General features: G+C 47.4%; 1 protein-coding gene across 2 annotated transcripts; it reads right to left on the bottom strand.

Moving 5' to 3' along the window:
• Positions 1 to 933: 933 nt before the first annotated feature.
• On the bottom strand, positions 934 to 18,833 carry ZFAND2A (zinc finger AN1-type containing 2A). 2 transcript variants are annotated; one of them, XM_060260810.1, is made up of 7 exons: positions 18,632 to 18,833; positions 14,225 to 14,389; positions 10,734 to 10,828; positions 8,799 to 8,930; positions 6,128 to 6,279; positions 3,456 to 3,524; positions 934 to 1,087 (listed from the first exon to the last, which is right to left on the bottom strand). In XM_060260810.1, exons 2-7 carry the CDS (start codon positions 14,277 to 14,279, stop codon positions 1,069 to 1,071), a joined length of 522 nt encoding a protein of 173 aa, XP_060116793.1. In that variant the 5' UTR covers positions 14,280 to 14,389; positions 18,632 to 18,833; the 3' UTR covers positions 934 to 1,068. The 2 variants fall into 2 exon arrangements, with proteins under 2 accessions (XP_060116793.1, XP_060116794.1); XM_060260811.1 differs by lacking the exons at positions 934 to 1,087; positions 3,456 to 3,524 and having other exon boundaries at positions 6,124 to 6,279; positions 18,632 to 18,780.
• Between the last annotated feature and the right edge of the window lie 1,320 nt (positions 18,834 to 20,153).

Here is a 20,153-nt window from a genome sequence, read left to right as displayed (position 1 = left end):
TTTTTATTATATATTACAATGTAGTAATAATAAGACGACATTGGATTCATATCCTGCCCTCCACTTCAAATTTCAGAATCTCAGAGCCCTTTAGCTTCCTCCCCCAACAAACACCCTGTGAAGTAGGTGGGGCTGAGAGAGCTCCCCCAGAAGATGCCCTTTCAAAGACAACTCCGCAAGAGCTATGGCTGACCCAAGGCCATTCCAGCAGCTGCAAGTGGAGGAGTGGGGAATGAAACCCGGTTCTCCCAGATAAGAGAGCTCTGGCTGACCCAAGGCCATTCCAGCAGGTGCAAGTGGAGGCGTGGGGAATCGAACCTGGTTCTCCCAGATAAGAGTCCGCACGCTTAACCACACCAGACTTAATAAAGTGCACAACTGTATCATCCCGAATCATCACACACACACCCCAGTCTGTGGAAAAATTGTCTTTTGCAAAACCGGTCCTTGGTGCCAAAAAGGTTGGGGACCACTGACACGGAGGACCATAAGTAGGCTGTGACTTTTGACAGCACTTTCTACCAAGTTGGAAGTCGGCATGCACCATCATGTGGGCATTTTCAGAACTGCAACTCACAATATCGTCAGCTGACGGGAAATTCTCTTGACCGTCACTTCCCCCGACTAGTGAATACAATATCTACTCCCTCTAAACATTAGAGTTTTCCTACAATATCGTTAAGGTGTATCTAGAAGAGCTCACAACCAGCATTTAAGGTTAGGTCTTACTTTGGCCGGTGGGGGGCGGGGGCAGAGAATTGAAGACAGACGGAAGACACAATAATACTTGGCTTCCTTGCTTGAGCCCCCTGTTTTTATTTTCTTTAGTGCTCCCCCCCATCACCCATTGCAGTGTCACACACAACTGCTTTCTGCAAGCTAGTATGGATCACCCGATGGTTTGTTTTTTTTCCAGCAGAGAATTCCACATGACACATAGAAAGGTTGATTTTATTAGAAAGGTTAAGAAGCAAATGATTTTAATACAGGAAAAGAAGAGAAGAGATCACAAGTCCTACGACTGAGGTAATTCTGGTTGAGGTAGTTCTGGCTTCAATGTGAACGACATCAGCTCTTCGTTCTACACCTGTAAGAAAAGAGTTCCGAGTAGTTAGCTGTGAGGGGAAAATCTGATTGTGGAAAATTAAGTACAATTAGTTAATAAAAGGCAATCAAAAGGGGATTAAAAAGGAATTACATGTAAAACTGTAAGGATATATTTTCAGAGGCATAATTTACCATTTCATATTTAAATGCTTATGCTTTGTTTCAGCCATTTTAGATTCCTGCAGTCCAAACTCTATAGCAGGGGTGGCCAAACAGGCTCGGGAGCCACATGTGGCTCTATCACACCTATTGTGTGGCTCTTGAAGCCTCCACTGTCCTGTTGGAGAAAGCATGTGTCTCTTTAATCACTTCGCCAAGCCAGCCAGCGGCTTAGAGAAGACATTGAAAGTTCAAGTTGCTTTCTTTCCACCATTCCCTCCCCATTTATTTTCCTTCTTTCCTATATCTGACATTCACGTCTCGCAGGTCTCAAACATCTGATGTTTATTCCATGTGGCTCTTACGTTAAGCAAGTTTGGCTGCCCCAGCATTGTTCGTTAGATGACCCGTTCTGTTGTTCGTAACATAAGAACATAAGGGAAGCCATGTTGGATCAGGCCAATGGCCCATCCAGTCCAACACTCTGTGTCACACAGTGGCCAAAACAAATTACACACACACACACACACACACTGTGGCTAATAGCCACTGATGGACCTCTGCTCCATATTTTTGTCTAAACCCCTCTTGAAGGTGGCTAGGCTTGTGGCCGCCACCACCTCCTGTGGCAGTGAATTCCACATGTTAATCACCCTTTGGGTGAAGGACTTCCTTTTATCCGTTTTAACCTGTCTGCTCAGGAATTTCATCGAATGCCCACGAGTTCTTGTATTGTGCGAAAGGGAGAAAAGTACTTCTTTCTCTACTTTCTCCATCCCATGCATTATCTTGTAAACCTCTATCATGCCACCCCGCAGTCGACGTTTCTCCAAGCTAAAGAGTCCCAAGCGTTTCAATCTTTCTTCGTATTTTACTTACATGGTGTAAACTGCCTTGAGCCTCGGCAAGATGGATCATAATGCAAATAAGTAGTTCAACTTTAGACAGCCCAGGCTAGCCTGAATTCGTCAGGTCTTCGAAGCAAGCAGGGTCAGCCCTGGTTAGTCGGTTGCTACGCAGAGGCAGGCAATGGCCAACCACCTCTGTTCGTCTCTGCCCTCAACTGGATATGGCCCAGGCTAGCCTGATCCTGTCAGATCTCAGCGCCTTAAAGACTTAACAAAATTCGTGGCAGGGGTTGAGCTTTCATGAGTCGCTGCTCGCCTCTTCAAATAAGCATATCTGAAGAAGTGAGCAGGGACTCATGAACGTTCACTCCCTGCCACAAATTCTGTTAGGTCTTTAAGGTACTACAAGACTCTTGGCCTCTTCCTCCGGCTACAGACTGGCTAACAGCCACCTGTCTTGATCTAGCAGCAGATCTTGTAAAGCTAAGCATGGTCAGTCCTGATTACAGGACTTTAATGTAAGACCACCAACGAAGTCAGCCAGGCGACGGCAAACTCTTCTGAGGGTCTCTTGCCTTGAAAATCCTATGGAGTCTCCGTAAGTCAGCTGTGACTTCACAGCACCTTCCACCATCCCCAACTCCACAGAGATGTTAGGTTAGTTCAAAAAGGACAAGCCGCCTCCACGAGATTACTTGGATCCAGGGCTTTAGCTCCTTAAGGAACACACATGCAATCAGACTCACTTTCTAAAATTCTTTGCACTTTTAAACAGAGTTTTGTGATAGCTTTGCTTCCTATATACCGGATTTGTTACAAAGTGCTGGTCATTACCTTTAAAGCCCTATATGGCCGAGGACCTGCCTACCTTAGGGACTGTCTCTCCCCGTGTGAACCCCAGAGAGCACTGAGGTCAGCAGGGAAGAACCTGCTGACTATTCCCGGGCCAAAAGACGCAAAACTCCAGAGTACCCGCACCCGGGCTTTCTCCGTTATGGCTCCACAGCTGCGGAATCAGCTTCCAGAAGAACAGTTCCGCAGGGCCTGCAAGACCGTTCTTTTTCTAACGGCTTTTACTGAGTAAATTGCTAAGTAAATTCGTCACCTGAATAGCGCCAACATATCAACATACTAACACTAACTTACTCTTTTTAGAATTTTAATAGTTTTAATTACCTGTTGGTTTATATTGTTAATTATAACCTAATGTATTTTAACTCAATGTATAATTCAATGAATTTTGTTGTAAGCCGCCCTGAGCCTGCTCCGGCGGGGAGGGCGGGATATAAATAAAATGTGTTGTAGTTGTAGAGTTAGGAGATATTTAAGTGGTACACCAGCTCCCGAGGAGATACATGCACTCAGGAGGAAACTGTGGAAGACCCAGACGCTCCGTTTTACCTGTTGGGCGGAAGTTGACCGTTCGAGGTCTTCTGCCTGGATTCCAGCAACCTCATTTGAGCAGCGCATCTGCAAGGAGAACAGCCAAACTTAGCTCCCTAAGAGCACCAGCAGAGCTTCTAGGTTTGTGTAAACGGTTCCAGTTCCCAGCAACTGCAGAGTCTCACTGCACTGCACAAATGGGACTTCGCCTGAAGGGACTTCGCCTGAAGGGAAAGTTTCACCGTGTAAGACAAATCAGCTACTTCTGTTCACAAGACTGTTTATGTGCCCCAAAGTTACCTGAAATTTGTGATCACTGGAAGCTCAATTAGAAGAAGATGATACTGGATTTATATCCCACCCTATACTCTGAATCTCAGAGCAGCTCACAATCTCCTTTACTTTTCTCCCTCACAACAGACACCCTGTGAGGTGGGTGGGGCTGAGAGAGCTCCCACAGAAGCTGTCCTTTCAAAGACTGCTCTCCGAGAGCTATGGCTGACCCAAGGCCATTCCAGCAGCTGCAAGGGGAGGAGTGGGGAATCAAACCCGGTTCTCCCAGATAAGAGAGCTCTGGCTGACCCAAGGCCATTCCAGCCGCTGCAAGTGGAGGAGTGGGGAATCCAACCCGCTTCTCCCAGATAAGAGTCCGTGCACATAACCAATTCAAGTTGGAATGGCTCCATATTATTGGTCCCAGCTGCTTAGCTTACACAATCTGTCATTCATGATGTCCCCAGCTTTTTAGAGTCCGCGGGCACCTTTTGAATTCTGACATGGTATGGTGGGTGCTGCCCCAAAATGGCTGCCCCAGGAGGCGGAGCCAGCCACAAAATGGCTGCCGCAGCTTGCCTTCAGCCACACAGCGAAGACCCTCATGCTGTGGGGGCAGCTGCTGCCAAAGCATTTTTTGAAATCTGCAAAGCCAATCAGAAGCCTTGCTGGGTAAAATCCCTACTTGGCCACACCCACTTTCTAAAAACATTTTGTGGACACCGAGGAGACCCCTGCCCTGGTTCTCTCCCCCCTCCCCTTAAATTCTGCTGCTTTCCCATGGGAGTTGTTTGCATGATTGCTCTTCAGCAAGTCTGTCTGGCAGCTTCTCTATTTAGTTCTCTTTCTAGCATCACGCTTGCAGTCAGATTTCCCTTTACCGTGGAAAGACCAATTTCTCAATGACAGTATCAAGCCCATGGGGCTGGGTAAAGGATTTAACCCATATCCCAGCAATGGAGGATTCTATATTTCACAATGCTAACTCCCAGGCATGGGCTGGAGTTCTCGCAAAATTACAACCGATCTCCAGGCTGTTTTTCTTGGAGGAAAATGGCCACTCCAGTGCGTTGCTGCCACGGCATCCCATCCCTGCCGAGGTTCCTCGCCAAACTCTGCCTTCCATCCGTCCTTCCCACAAGTTTCCCAGTCTGGAGTTGGCAACCCTGTTGTGTCACCAGGCCAGAGAACACCAAACTCATCTTTCATTGAGTGAACTGAACAAGAGCGAAACAGTACAGTGGAAACGTAGAAGTCGGATCACATCCACGATGGGCAGACACGTTGCCCGTTGGCTGTGATATTCTGGGATTGGGCTGCTCTAGCCCACCCCCAAGCAACTCAAGATCCCTTCTCAGTTGCCCAAGGCAGCTAGCCTGCCAGCCTTACTCTTACAGTTGCCAAGTCCAATTCAAGAAATACCTGGGGAATCTGGGGGTGGAGCCAGAAGACATTGGGGGTGGAGCCAGGAGCAAGGGTGTGACAAGCACGACTTAACTCCAAAGGGAGTTTTGGCCATCATATTTAAAGGGACCACACACCTTTTAAATACCTTCTCTCCATTTGGAACAATGAAGGATAGGGGCACCTTCTTTGGGAGCTCATAGAATTGGACCCCCTGGGCCAATCCTTTTGAAACTAGGAGGGTGTTTTGAGGAGAGGCACTAGATGCTATGCTGAAAATTTGGTGCCTCTACCTCAAAAAAACAGCCCCCCCCCCAGTGCCCCAGATACCCGTGGATCAATTCTCCAATAAACCCTATGGGAATCGTTCTCCATAGGGAATAACGAAGTGCCCAACAGACATTTCCCTCCCCCCTGCTTTCTGATGACCCTGAAGTGGGGGGAGGGCCTCCAAATTGGGGGATCCCCTGCCTCCACCTGGGGATTAGACCAAACCGGAAAACCACAGTGTAGAGATGGATAAGACAAAGAGAAAACGCTGTAATTAACAAGCTTTAAATAAATGCTACACACTCTTTTGAAATAGCCAATTCATTGGAACTCTCAAAAATACATTTTGAACAGAAGTCATATGACTAACCAAGCTCAATGTCCACAAATTATATTGATAATTCCAAAGAAACGCATATTGAATGCTGTAGTATTCTGCTGCCTGTACATCCCATTTCCTGATAGACGCAGGTGTACCATAGCGCTTGAACAATCAGGGACGTGCAGGCAGGATACATCACCGATTTACTACAGCATTCAATATGGATTTCATTGGAACTATTAATATAATTTGTGGATATTGAGCTTGGTTAGAGTCATGAATTCCTTTTAAAAAGTATTTTAGAGAGTTCCAATGAATCGACCATTTCAAAAGAGTGTGTAGCCTTTATTCAAAGCTTGTTAATTACACAGCATTTTCTCTTTATCTTCTTACCCACCTGGGGACTGGCAAGCCTCCTTACCCTGCTTTTGAGACTCTCCGGCTCGGCCCTTGGCATTCGTGGTCTAGCGGGTGACGATGCTGGAGACAGAAGTTCTGCTGACACTGATCGCAGACCAGCTTCATCATCTCTTTCTTTTTGCAGCCGGGCCTGAAGCATTTGTTGGTGAAAACCTAGACGCCAAAAGAGCAGAGAGAGAGCACCGTGCATCAGCTTAGCAGAGCTGGTGGGGACAGGTGTAGTATTTGGCACGGCTGGGATGCCGAGAGAAAGACCTGTTTCATAAGTGGAAGCATTTTTATTCTTCTTATATCAGTTATGTTATTTAACGTCCACCTTTCTCAGTGGAACTGCAATGAAATTCTCAGCGGAACTCAATGAAATTGCTGAGCAGTCGGGTTACAACGGATAAACAGAAGTACTTCACCCAAAGGGGGATTAACACGTGGAATTCACTGCCACAGAAGGTGGTGGCGGCTGCAAGCATAGACAGCTGCAAGAGGGGACTGGATAAACATCTGGAGCAGAGGTCCATCAGTGGCTATTAGTCACAGATTATCATTGGGACTCTGTCTGGAGCAGTGATGCTCTGTATTCTTGGTGCTTGGGGGGCGGGGCGGCAACAGGGTGAGGGCTTCTAGTTTCCTGGCCCCACTGATGGCACCTGGTTTTATTGGCCGCTGCGTGACACAGTATGTTGGACTGGATGGGCCATTGCCCTGATCCAACATGGCTTCTCTTATGCTCTTCTGTGACACAGAGTGTTGGACTGGAAGGGCCACTGGCCTGATCCAACAGGGCTTCTCTTATGTTCTTATGTGACACAGAGTGTTCGAATGGATGGGCCACTGCCCTGATCCAACATGGCTTCTCTTATGTTCTTATGTGACACAGAGTGTTCGACTGGAGGGGCCACTGCCCTGATCCAACATGGCTTCTCTTATGCTCTTCTGTGACACAGAGTGTTGGACTGGAGGGGCCACTGCCCTGATCCAACATGGCTTCTCTTATGTTATTATGTGACACAGAGTGTTGGACTGGAGGGGCCATTGGCCTGATCCAACATGGCTTCTCTTATGTTCTTATGCAGATGGTTTACACAGTGAGTCAGTCAATGAAACATGACCTGGTTTGTAGTTAGGATCAGCCACGGCTTTTTTTGTAGCAGGAGCTCCTTTGCATATTAGGCCACACCCCTGATGTAGCCAATCCTCCTGGAGCTTACAGGAGGCCCTGTACAAAGAGCCCTGTAAGCTCTTGGATGATTGGCTATATCAGGGGTGTGTGGCCTAAGATGCAAATGAGTTCCTGCTACAAAAAAAGCCCTGCCAACATCAATCTCGAGGTGTGCCTCAACACAAGAGAAAGAAGTACTTTTCTCCCTTTCTCACAATACAAGAACTCGTGGGCATTTGATGAAATTGCTGAGCAGACAGGTTAAAACGGATAAAAGGAAGTACTTCTTCACCCAAAGGGTGATTAACATGTGGAATTCACTGCCACAGGAGGTGGTGGCGTCCACAAGCATAGCCACCTTCAAGAAGGGGTTAGATAAAAATATGGAGCAGAGGTCCATCAGTGGCTATTAGCCACAGTGTGTGTGTGTGTGTGTGTGTGTGTGTGTATATATTTATATATTTGGCCGCTGTGTGACACAGAATGTTGGACTGGATGGGCCATTGGCCTGATCTAACATGGCTTCTCTTATGTTCTTATGTTCAAATGAGAATGCTGCCATTGTCTTCTGAGGCACAGAGTCCAGCCAAGAGAGCTCCTAAACGGGCATGTCAAAGCGTACCGGGATACCAAGCAAGATCTCAAAAGTAGGGTTACTAACTGCCAGGTAGGGCCTGGAGATCAACCGGAATTATAACTGATCTCCAGACAACAGAAACCTAGTTCCCCTGGATTTGGAAGGTGGATTCTATGGCATTACACCCCACTGAGGTCCCCCCCTCCCAAATTACAACCATCCCAGTAAGGTTGCCAGCTCTGGGTTGGGAAATTCCTGGAGATTTTGGGGGTGCAGGCTAGTAAGGGCAGGGTTTAGTGGTGGGGGGGAGAGAACTCGGTCATAGAGTCCAACTTCCAGAAGCAGCCATTTCTTCCAGAGCCAGTTTGGTGTAGTGGTTAAGTGAGCAGCCTCTTATCTGATTCACCACTCCTTCACTTGCAGCTGCTGGAATGGCCTTGGGGTCAGCCACAAATTCTCTCAAGGCTGTTCTGCTCAAGAGCAGTTTCTGTCAGAGCTCTCTCAGCCTCACCTACCTGTTGTGGGGAGGGGAAGGGAAAGGAGATTTAAGCCACTCTGAGACTCCTTTGGTTAGCGAAGGGTGGGGTATAAATCCAATCTCCTCTTTTTCTTCCAGGGGAACTGTTTTCTATCACCTGGAGCTCAGCTGGAATCCTGGGATCAGCTGACAACTCTTCCAAGGCTCCACCCCTCAATCTCCAGAAATTTCCCAACCCTTAGTTGGCAGCCCTGCCTACAGAAGAGCCCACATAGATGTGCTCTGGCTGCTAACTTATATCTGATACAGGCATGCCTGAAAATAAATATGCTTTCTGTTTTATTGCATTTCATGGTTTTAGCTTATCGTTCCGAATTTGTTTTAACTTTTGTTGTTATCCGCCCTGAGCCCACTCATGGGAAAGGGCGGAATATCAATTAACAAAGAGATGTCTCTTTTACCTTCTCCTTCTGCCGGGCAGAATCTGGTCGACAGCCTTTGTCCATGTGGGCTCCGACGATGACATCAGCCCTTTCTCCCCTTCTTACAGGGATGGGAGCATTGCAGAGAGGACAGACCGGAACCTGGACATCCTAGGGAAATGCCAGCATCGGAAGCCCACGTTGAAACCTTTTCTATTTTTTTGTTTAAACATTTCTATGCCACCTTTCCATCTAAACAGGGTCCCCTTCCCCCCGACGCAGCAAAGATGAAAAACATTAATTGAAGTCAGGGATTTTTTTGTAGAAAGAGCCCAGCAGGAACTCATTTGCATATTAGGCCACACACCCCGATGCCAAGCCAGCCAGAACTGCGTTCCTGGGCGGTCCTGCTCAAAAAAAGAGCCCTGATCAAAGTGCATTGCACAGTACGACGTATGCAAAGGAAGTGGGGGGAACTGGCTCAGTGGTAGAGCATCTGGTTGGCATGTAGAAGGTCCCAGGTTCAATCCCCGGTATTTCCAGTTAAAAGATCTAGCAGGAGGTGATGGGAAAGACCTCTGGCTGAGACCCTGGAGAGAGCTGCTGCCATTTTCAGTAGGAAACACTGACTTTATTGGACAGAGGGTCTGATTCAGTAGAAGGCAGCTTCATGTGTTCATAAATGCAGTCATTTGATTAAAAATAACAGACACGGCAATACGCACTAGCTACTGGATGTCCCATTTTGTCAACTGACTCACTCTGCATAATCTTCCTGGAGTCCATCTGAGAAAGGTGGACTTTAGAATAAATTTTAATGTTTTCCAGCCAACAAAAAATATATTAAAACACAAAACAGTTCCATTCTGGAAGCCGCTGTTTGAAAAAGGAAGGAATTATTTTTTTAAAAATGTAATTACTGATTTAAGTAGTCAATAAAATCAACCGCGGCAATAAAGGGGGTAGAGAAATCAGACCAATTCCTACATCACCAGAAGTCTTTACTTCCAAGTCCCAGGGCCTTTTTAACAGAAACACAAGGAACGCAGTTCCAGCTGTTTTGGCATCAGGGGTGCGGCCTAATATGCAAATGAGCCCCTGCTGGGCTTTAAAAGCCCTGTGAGGAAACTGGTGGTGTTGGGGTGTGTGGCCTAATATGCAAATGAGCCCCTGCTGGGCTTTTCCTACCAAAAAAGCCCTGTAAACTCCACCCCTGCTGCATCTGCATCTCTACCAAAAAGCCACACACTCTAAAATCAGTTTTACAATGGAATTTTGCATGGACTCGTTTAACCTGGTCTATTACCTGGGCAAAGGAGCCCTCACCTGCTAACTCTCCAGTGCACAAGCCCATTTAGTTGCCTGGCCAAGGCAGTGGAACGGTTCAAACCCGACTTGGTCCCTGGGGAGGTCTCTCATTACCTGGCAACATCATGTTTTAGAGTCAGGTTGAAGTCGGGAGAGAGAATAATTATTAATTGTTCCTGATGACCAAAGGAACTGGATATTGAAGATGTTTGAAGGAAACCTCTGGCATATACAGATGTTGCTCATAATTTTGAGCTGCTTGCCTTTCCATTCTTCACAGGGCTTTTTTAATAGGGGGGAAAAAATCCCAGCAGGAATTCATTTACATATTAGGCCACACCCCCTGACACCACCATTGTTTCGTGCATGGCTTTTCTGTAGAAAAAGCCCGTCGGGAACTCAATTTGCATATCTGACCACACCCCCTGACACCGCCATTGTTTCACACAAGGTTTTGTAGAAAAAGCCCAGCAGGAACTCATTTGCCTATTAGCCACAGCCCCTGATACCAAGCTAGCCGGAACTGTGTTCCTGTGCGTTCCTGCTCCAAAAAAGCCCTGATTCTTGAGTCCATGAGTCAGATGCCAGCATGGACTGTTATCCAGTTATGCAACAACTTCTCTTATCCTAAGGAGGATTGAGCCCTTTTTTGGGGGGCCTAACTACCTTTTTGTATGCAGAAGACCATCTGTGCCGGTTTATATCAATGTGGTCCTTGCAGAAGACCTCTCCGCATGCATCGCATTTCAGGGGTAAGAAATCTGCCGGGAAGAGAACACATTGTAAGAGCTTAACTGAAAAGAAGTCCAGTTGTTTTCCTCTGTAACAAACATCCTACAGGAAGTCACACTTCCTGTTCTGAATGCAAATGCTTCCATGGCAGAAGAGGGGATTTGAACTTGGATGTCCCCGATCGTCGTGTGGCACTCTAACCACTACGGTTCTCCTTTTGTCTCCTTCACGAGACAACTGCAAAACAAAACCCTCTAAACCCATTGGTCACCAGGATCAAAAGAAAGCAAAACCATTCCTGTTGATTGCGACCTTCAAAACATGGAATGGAAAATCAAGAACATGCTTCTATGGGAAACTGAATTAAAGGGATATTGAAGAGATGGCTAGGGCTGCTCTATATGAGCTGTAATAGAAAGCTGCCTCATCGCAAGGCGGACCCAAGTCAGTATTGTCTACTTTGACTAACAGCAGCTCTCCAACACCTCTGGCAGCAGCAGGTCTTTCCCAATACTTCCTCTTGGGGAGGGGGGAGTCCGTGTCTGGCATGTGGGTTTTCTAGTGGAGGGAGGAAAGACCAGTCCACTAAGCAAGGGAAAATGCTCTGCATTTGTAGACTGCAGTCCCTGATAATTGCTTCTAAGTCACTTTGTGAATCCTTTAGTGCAGTGCGACTCTATTGCCTGTATGGAAAACGGTTGGCTGCGTTTCCTTCCGAATCACATCAGATCCAAAGGCAGCGCCGTGCTAGTCTTAAGCTTCCTCTGACAGGACAGGGTAAGAGCCGGAACGGGCAACAAACAATGTAGACTGTCACAAAAAAACACTGGGATGGATCACAGACACTCAAGAACAATATTCTAGAAAAGAAAAAGCGGAACTCATACGTCCTTATTACCCAATTCTGGGTCAAAATGCCTCTGAACACCCTGAAACTGACCGGAACGGACATCAACCAACCTGGGCTGCCACAAAAAAACACTGGGATGCATCACAGACACTCCAGAACAATATTCTAGAACAGAAAAAGTGGAACTCACACGTCCTTTTTACCCCGTTTTGGGCCAAAATGCCTCTGGAACACTCGGAACAGGCCCGAACGGACATCAAACAACCTGGGTTGCAAAAAAAACCCCACTGGAATGCATCACAGACACTCAAGAACAACATTCTAGAAAAGAAAAAGCAGAACTCACTTGTCTTTATTATCTCATTCTGGGCCAAAATGCCTCTAGAACATCCTGGGACATGCTTGTTTCATGCCTGTTCAGGCCTGTTCTGGGATGTTCTGGAGGTATTTCGGCCTGGAATGATAAAGATGTTTGAGTTCCAGTTTTTCTTTTCTGGAATCTTGTTCAGTGATGCATCCCAGTGTTGTGGCAACCCAGGTTGTTTGACGCCCGTTCCAGCCAATTCCAGGGTGTTCCGGAAGCATTTTGGCCCAGAACGGGGTAATAAGGACGTCTGAGTTCCACTTTTTCTGTTCTAGAATATTGTTCTTGAGTGTCTGTGATGCATCCCAGTGGTTTTTGTGGCAGCCAACATTGTTCCGGGCTGTTCCGGCTTTTATCCTGTCCCTCATCTGACAGGCAATTTCTTTGCAAAGGTCCCACTGAAGGAACTGCCTTGCCCAAACAGAAGAATACTCCCTCTAAGCTGTGGAGTCTTGTGAGCAAAAATTCTACTTTGTGAGCTATTAGCAATAAAGTGGTGCATAAATTAGTTTGCTCTGGGGCCATTTTTCCTGAGCTACGACAAAAATGTGTGAGCTGGAGGCTAAAAAACTGTGAGCTGCTCACGCTAACTCAGCTTGGAGGGAACACATTACATAACTGAAGCAAAGCATGAGCTTTTCTACAGCTTTTTCAACAGTGGTGTAATTACTTAGTCTGGTGTATACTTACAAGGATAAGTAGCACTACATTAATTTATTGGTTGATTGATTCAACTTAATCAATCACCCTATCCCAGCTAATGCCAGGCTCTGGGTAATGTACAACAATAGATAATATATACGTTTAGAATTGATACAGTTATTCCATCATCACTGAAAAAAACCAAAGAACAAATAATTCATTACAGCAGCCTTGTAGCTTGTTGTTTCATTTCCTCTGGAGTTGTTTATTATATATCTATATTTAAAAAATTGATCATGTATGTATATACGAAGAAAAAATATAAGGGGCGCCATTTTTTACTTTTGCCCCCCCTCAAAAAATATGTAGATCCGGCCCTGTTCAACACTTAACACAAGGCACCACGATCTCCAAGCAGGACAAAAGCAAGACCATGCAATTTACAACAAACATATTATAATGTAGAACAGAAAGAAAATATTAGTGCAGTTACAGTCAATGGATGGTGAAGATCAAAAAGCCCAAGGAAACTGGTGAAGCTCATGCTCTGTGAAGAATATGTGTATGTGTGTGTGTGAAGAACATATATATATATATATATATACACACACACACACACACACGAATGAAGCTGTCTCCTACTGAATCAGACCCTTGTGGTCCATTGAAGTCAGTCTTGTCTACTCAGACTGGCAGCGGCTCTCCAGGGTCTCAAGCTGAGGTTTTTCACGCCTATTTGCCTGGACCCTTTTTGGTGGGAGATGCCAGGGATTGAACCTGGGACCTTCTGCTTCCCAAGCAGATGCTCTACCACTGAGCCACTGTCCCACTTTAGAATGGGTTTCAGTTCTCATATATATGAACGTATGAAGCTGCCTTCTACTGAATCAGACCCTCATGGTCCATCCAAGTCAGTCTTGTCTACTCAGATTAGCAGCGGCTCTCCAGGGTCTCAAACAGAGGTTTTTCACACCTATTTGCCTGGACCCTTTTTAGTTGGAGATGCCAGGGATTGATCCTGGGACCTTCTGCTTACTAAGCAGATGCTCTACCAATGAGCCACTGTTCCTCCCTGTGTTACTGCTGGAGGCTACCGTGTTCCATCAAAAGAAAACTTGTTTGAGACACTGAGAAAGGACGGAGCTCTCTGGAACAAGAGACAAGCTTCTAAATAGGAGAAAAGGATTCCTGAGCCCGACTTGCTATTCAAATGAGACATTGGCTAGTGGAAGAAAGGAGGAAAGAACTCTCCATTTCATTCTTGCTTTGATCCTGGGACTACATCTGTAGAACACCTTGTTTGGACAGAAAAGGTTTTTCACCATTCATGGACTGATACTACACTAATATTTTCTTACTGATCTATATTATAATATATACATGCTTGTTCTAAATTGCAGGGTCTTCTTACTGTTCAAGACTTGTCAACACCATGAACCCCTGCTACTGAACAGTAGAATTCCTGCTCTTTTCTAGAGGTTCAGGATGTCGTTTAGTAGGCAGACCTCGAGGGGAGGGGAAAGAAATCTAAACACGACCGTCCCGACCCACGTTTCTGTGGGTCCTTACCCAGTTGCTTGCAAGTTCTCTCACTGCAGTGTTCACCCAAGTCTGGAAATTCCATCTCACAAAAAGCTCAGTCAGTTCCTCGAGCGTTCTCTGGCACCCAGAGCGAGTTCCGCTGGCTGAATCTCCTTGGCTTCCAGCAGATGTGCAGGGCTGGTAGCTTCACTTCTAGAAATCAGATGGAAGATGTCAGGCTTGGAGCTCACCAATCTCACTTGCCACGTGCAGATGAGAGAATCGCCTCCAGGGGAACAAGGTTTCCAAGGATATGGCTCCCTTTTCATTTAAGTCAGGGCTTTTTTGGTAGCAGGAACTCCTCTGCGTATTAGGCCACACCCCCTGATGTAGCCAATCCTCCAAGAGCTTACAGGGCTCTTAGTACAGGGCCTACTGTAAGCTCTTGGAGGAGTGGCTACATCAGGGGTGTGTGGCCTAATATGCAAAGGAGTTCCTGCTACAAAAAAAGGCCCTGGTTTAACCCATTATTAAATATGGTGGAACGGGCTACTTAGTTGGGTGTCCTTGCCAGTCCAACGAGTGTCTTAGTTAGGGAAAAAAGGGGGGGAGGCCACTGTTGCCTAAAAGACTACCGCAACTGAAAAAGGTAGTTGTGCTGCTCTGAAGCAGCAGGACAAACTTTGAGTTCAGTAGCACCTTTAAGACCATCAGCGTTTTATTCAAGGTGTAAGCTTTCATGCGCATGAACACTTCTATCAGCATGAAGAGCGCAAGACTATTTTTAGTTTTTGTGCTTCAAGGTTAAGGGGGATACAGAAGAACAGGCATACGAACCTGAGGGGGGGGGAGAACAAGAGGAAACACATTTAAAATAGAACTGGAAGGGAACCCCAAAGGTCATCCAGTCCAGCCCCCCAGACAACACAAGAAATTCACAACCATCTACCTTGCCCCCACTCTTCCAGTGAGCCCTGCTCTGTGCCTAAAGGAAGGTAAAAACCCTCCAGGATCCCTGGACCAATCTGCCCTGGAGAAAAAGTCCTTCCTGATCCCAAAGTGGCATTACCCTGCGTCAAGCATGATATTTCTGGGTTTTAAATCATTGTATGTGCTGGAAGCCATTTCATCGCTGCCTTTAAATTCTTCTCTCTCTCATAGCTGCATTTCAAAGCTTGCTTCTCCCCCCCCCCCGCCCACTTTTTTCCCTGACTTCCTTTCTCACCTCTTGATAAAAGAGTTAGAATATGCAAGTAACCTTGATGCCGGAAGCGCTTCCCCCGGGAAGCAGGAGAAGTTGTAGTAACATAATGGTAGTTGATAGTACCCTTTGAACCTTTGTGGCAATTTACATCTGCGTGTTATGCTTTGAAGCTATCTTTTCCAATGCCTTTGAAGTAGTCTTTAAGAATCTATACCGTGTGAAATTTTGTATCACTTCCAAGGTATCACACCTTGGAGCAAGTACCGGATTATCAATAAAATGAGTCTTTGTATCAAACAATTGCTTGGTTATTCGAAATACGGATGCTTGACACCCTGGGCAGGTAAAAAAGAGCCACCAGGGCCAAGCACTGTCCAATTTGGTGAGAGAGGCAGTTTGGTGTAGTGGTTAAGTGAGCAGACTCTTATGTGGGAGAACCGTGTTTGATTCCCCACTCCTCCACTTGCAGCTGCTGGAATGGCCTTGGGTCAGCCAGAGCTCTCTTATCTGGGAGAACCGGGTTGGATTCCCCACTCCTCCACTTGCAGCTGCTGGGATGGCCTTGGATCAGCCAGAGCTCTCTTATCTGGGAGAACCGGGTTTGATTCCCCACTCCTCCACTTGCAGCTGCTGGAGTGGCCTTGGGTCAGCCAGAGCTCTCTTATCTGGGAGAACCGGGTTTGATTCCCCACTCCTCCACTTGCACCTGCTGGAATGGCCTTGGGTCAGCCAGAGCTCTCTTATCTGGGAGAACCGGGTTCGTTTCCCCACTCCTCCACTTGCAGCTGCTGGAATGGCCTTGGGTCAGCCAGAGCTCTCTTATCTGGGAGAACCGGGTTCGTTTCCCCACTCCTCCACTTGCAGCTGCTGGAATGGCCTTGGGTCAGCCATAGCTCTCTTATCTGGGAGAACCGGGTTCGATTCCCCACTCCTCCACTTGCAGCTGCTGGAATGGCCTTGGGTCAGCCATAGCTCTCTTATCTGGGAGAACCGGGTTTGATTCCCCACGCCTCCACTTGCACCTGCTGGAATGGCCTTGGGTCAGCCAGAGCTCTCTTATCTGGGAGAACCGGGTTGGATTCCCCACTCCTCCACTTGCAGCTGCTGGAATGGCCTTGGGTCAGCCAGAGCTCTCTTATCTGGGAGAACCGGGTTGGATTCCCCACTCCTCCACTTGCAGCTGCTGGAATGGCCTTGGGTCCGCCAGAGCTCTCTTATCTGGGAGAACCGGGTTGGATTCCCCACTCCTCCACTTGCAGCTGCTGGAATGGCCTTGGGTCCGCCAGAGCTCTCTTATCTGGGAGAACCGGGTTTGATTCCCCACTCCTCCGCTTGCAGCTGCTGGAATGGCCTTGGGTCCGCCAGAGCTCTCTTATCTGGGAGAACCGGGTTTGATTCCCCACTCCTCCGCTTGCAGTTGCTGGAATGGCCTTGGGTCCGCCAGAGCTCTCTTATCTGGGAGAACCGGGTTTGATTCCCCACTCCTCCGCTTGCAGCTGCTGGAATGGCCTTGGGTCAGCCAGACCTCACTTATCTGGGAGAACCGGGTTTGATTCCCCACTCCTCCACTTGCAGCTGCTGGAATGGCCTTGAGTCAGCCAGAGCTCTCTTATCTGGGAGAACCGGGTTTGATTCCCCCCTCCTCCACTTGAAGCTGCTGGAATGGCCTTCGGTCAGCCAGAGCTCTCTTATCTGGGAGAACCGGGTTGGATTCCCCACTCCTCCCCTTGCAGCTGCTGGAATGGCCTTGGGTCAGCCAGAGCTCTCTTATCTGGGAGAACCGGGTTGGATTCCCCACTCCTCCACTTGCACCTGCTGGCATGGCCTTGGGTCAGCCAGAGCTCTCATAGGAGTTATTCTTGAAAGGGCAGCTGCTGTGATAGCTCTCTCAGCCCCACCCACCTCACAGGGTATCTGTTGGGGGGGGGGGAAAGAAGATAAAGAAGATTGTAAGCCGCTCTGGAACTCTGATTCCGAGAGAAGGGCGGGGGATTTAATCTACAGTCTTCTTTTTCCCATCCTTTTCTGCCCTCCCTCTCACAGTCTGAATTCACAGAATCAGCACTGAGTAATCGGTAGGGGTGGGAGGAGGATGTATACTTCCAGAACCCCCATCACAGGACATCAACATGCATAGCTTGAGACACAGCAGCAGGAGGATTGGAGCCCCCAGTTATTTGAGTATCAGTCAACCACTCACCATGGAGGATGGTGGGAGAGCAGAGAAAGGTAACATGCAACAGAACAGGGGTGGGGGAAGGGAGAGAAGCCACCCTAGATGACAAGCGTTATTTACAGAGCCTCCTCCAGGAGATATCTACATGAACTGTGCCATTCAGCCCAGCAGAGTCCCCTAGCTCAACAAAGAGCTCCCAAGCACGACAGGGGGAGGGGGAGAGAAGAGAAGATGCTTTCTGCCCTTTACACTAGGGAACACCCAATATACCTTCTGTAATAACTCCACAATGTAACATCTTCCAAAACAAAGGTGCTCATGGGAATGATTATTTCAACAGGGATTTTGCATATCCAGGCAACACAGTGAGGGGGGAGTGCTAGGAGACTAAACGAAGGTATTTGCTATATCCTTTGCATAAGCCTTTGCTGTATCCTTCTTTGAGAGAGAAGGGTGGGGAGAAAGCATTCAGGAACAAGAAAACGCATGCCATTTAATACTTGAGTAACATTGGAGGGGGGGGAGACTCCCTTAAAAACAAAAGTGCCATTATTACAGATTAATATTGCTTTCACTTAGGATTACCGTTTTTTGAAAAGCAAAAGAGAGGACATATTTCCCACTTGACTACTTCAAACAAGCATTTTAAACGCCCATACGATTTAAGTTGCGATAATTGCAACTAACTAGGAACATTTCTAACCTTCCAACCAAAAAAAAAGGACATTTTCATCAGTTTTGTTTTTTTAAGAGCCCAACAGCGAACAAACACCAACAAAAGAGGCCACGTCTCCTACAAAGGGGTCCTCTGGAAACCCAATTTTAACACACATGCCCCAAATTAATTCAAGTGGGGTAGCCATGTTGGTTTGATGCAATGAAACAAAGTATTAGTTAAATCACAAGTGGAACCTTTAAGACCAACAAAGTTTTTTTTCTGGGTGGAAGCGTTCAAGCGAATACAACTGAAAACCTTATAGCCAGAAAAAAACTCCCTTAAGAAAAGCATAGCATAGCCTTAGGACAAAACCGGGAAGCCAGAAAATCAAGAGAAAAAAAATAACCCCAAACTTACTTTAATCCGCCAACTGTTCTTCTCTTGCTTTGACCAGCCTGCGACAGGAGGTTTAAATAACCCGGATCGCAGCTGCTGAATCATCTTCCACCGCCCCTTTCCCGATTCTCTGGTCTGAATGGGCCGACGGTGACGTCACACGCCCCTCCGACCAATCCGCTTCGTCGCCGTCTCTTTCAGTTTTGTGGAATCAGTGTCATGTGACTGCCTCGAGTGTGCTGAGCTGAGTCAGGGTTGGGGGTGGGGCTCACGTGACGCTGGCTTTTCTTCCTCTGGACGAAGAGGCCTGTCGATCCTAGGGTTGCCAATCTCCAGGTGGGGCCTGGCCCTGGACTTCTCCCAGAATTACAGCGGATCTCCACACTACAGAGACCCCTTCCTCTGAAGAAAAGGACTGCTCTGAAGGGTGGCTTCTGTGGCATTATACCCTGCTGAGGTGGTCCCTCCCCACTGCACAATACTCCACCCCCAACTTTACATGTTTCTAGCCCTTTGAAGGTTCCCAGATGGAGCCTGGAAATTCCCCAGAATTACAACCGATCTTCAGACATTAGGCATCTGTTCCTCTGGAGCAGGGGTGGCCAAAATGCGGCTCTTTCACACATACTGTGTGGCTCTCAGAATCCCCTCCCCACCCTTCAGCTGGCTTGGAGAAGGCATTTCTCTCTTTAAATCATTTCTCCAAGCCAAACCAACTGGCAACTTTGAGAATGCATTTAAAGTTAAAGTTGCTTTCTTTCCACCTTTCCCTCCCCCCTCTACTTCCTCCCTCCCTTCCGTCTCTCAAACATCTGACGTCCACGTCTTGCAGCTCTCAAAGATCTGATATTTATCCTATGTGGCTCTTACATTAAGTAAGTTTGGCTAGCCCTGCTCTGGAGGAATTAGCCATTTTGGAGGGTACGCTGTGCGATATTACATCTCTGCTGAGCTCCCTCCACTCCCAAAACTCCACTGAAACCATACTCCACCCCCCGCCCCCCCCTCAAAAAAATCTCCCAAGAATTTCCCAACCAAGAGGTGGCAACCTTCATCCAAAAGTAAAATCTAAAATGCCAAAAACACAATCCACATCATATTTTTTTAAACCCCCATGACACACCCCAGACTTCCCTGGAAGCTCGCTGGGTGACCTTGGGCCAATCCCAGCCTCACCTACCTCACAGGGTTGTTGTGAGGATAAAGTGGAGGAGTCCCTGTTTTGGGTCCCTGTTGTGCACAGTGTGTGTGTGTGTGCACATGAACACGCGCACAAATCAATCAAAACATCTCAGCTCACACACTCTGAGAAGAACCAGAGTGTGGGAGCGGGGGTGGTAGTGGTTAGAGTGTCATGCTCTGATCTGAGGGAGCCAGGTTCAGTTCCCTCCCTGCGGTGCCCTGGAGGCTTGCTGGGTAACCTTGGCCCACTGCACACACTCGCAGCCTAGCCAACCTCACAGGGTTGTGCTGAGGATAAAGTGGAAGAGAGGAGAGCAGTGTAGCTGCTGTTGGGCCCCAATTGGCGAGGGGGTTCTCCCAG

The sequence above is a fragment of the Heteronotia binoei genome, chromosome 20, assembly GCF_032191835.1.
Source record: "Heteronotia binoei isolate CCM8104 ecotype False Entrance Well chromosome 20, APGP_CSIRO_Hbin_v1, whole genome shotgun sequence".
NCBI lineage: Eukaryota > Metazoa > Chordata > Lepidosauria > Squamata > Gekkonidae > Heteronotia > Heteronotia binoei.
This window is presented reverse-complemented; position numbering and strand designations above follow the sequence as displayed.

Excerpts from the sequence above, each read along its gene's own strand:
- ZFAND2A (XM_060260810.1), bottom strand. The coding sequence starts at position 14,279 with ATGGAATTTCCAGACTTGGGTGAACACTGCAGTGAGAGAACTTGCAAG. Across the intron at positions 10,829-14,224 it reads GAGAACTTGCAAGCAACTGG|ATTTCTTACCCCTGAAATGC; the intron begins GTAAGGACCCAC and ends TCTTCCCGGCAG. Across the intron at positions 6,280-8,798 it reads CTGCCCGGCAGAAGGAGAAG|GTTTTCACCAACAAATGCTT; the intron begins GTAAAAGAGACA and ends TTTGGCGTCTAG.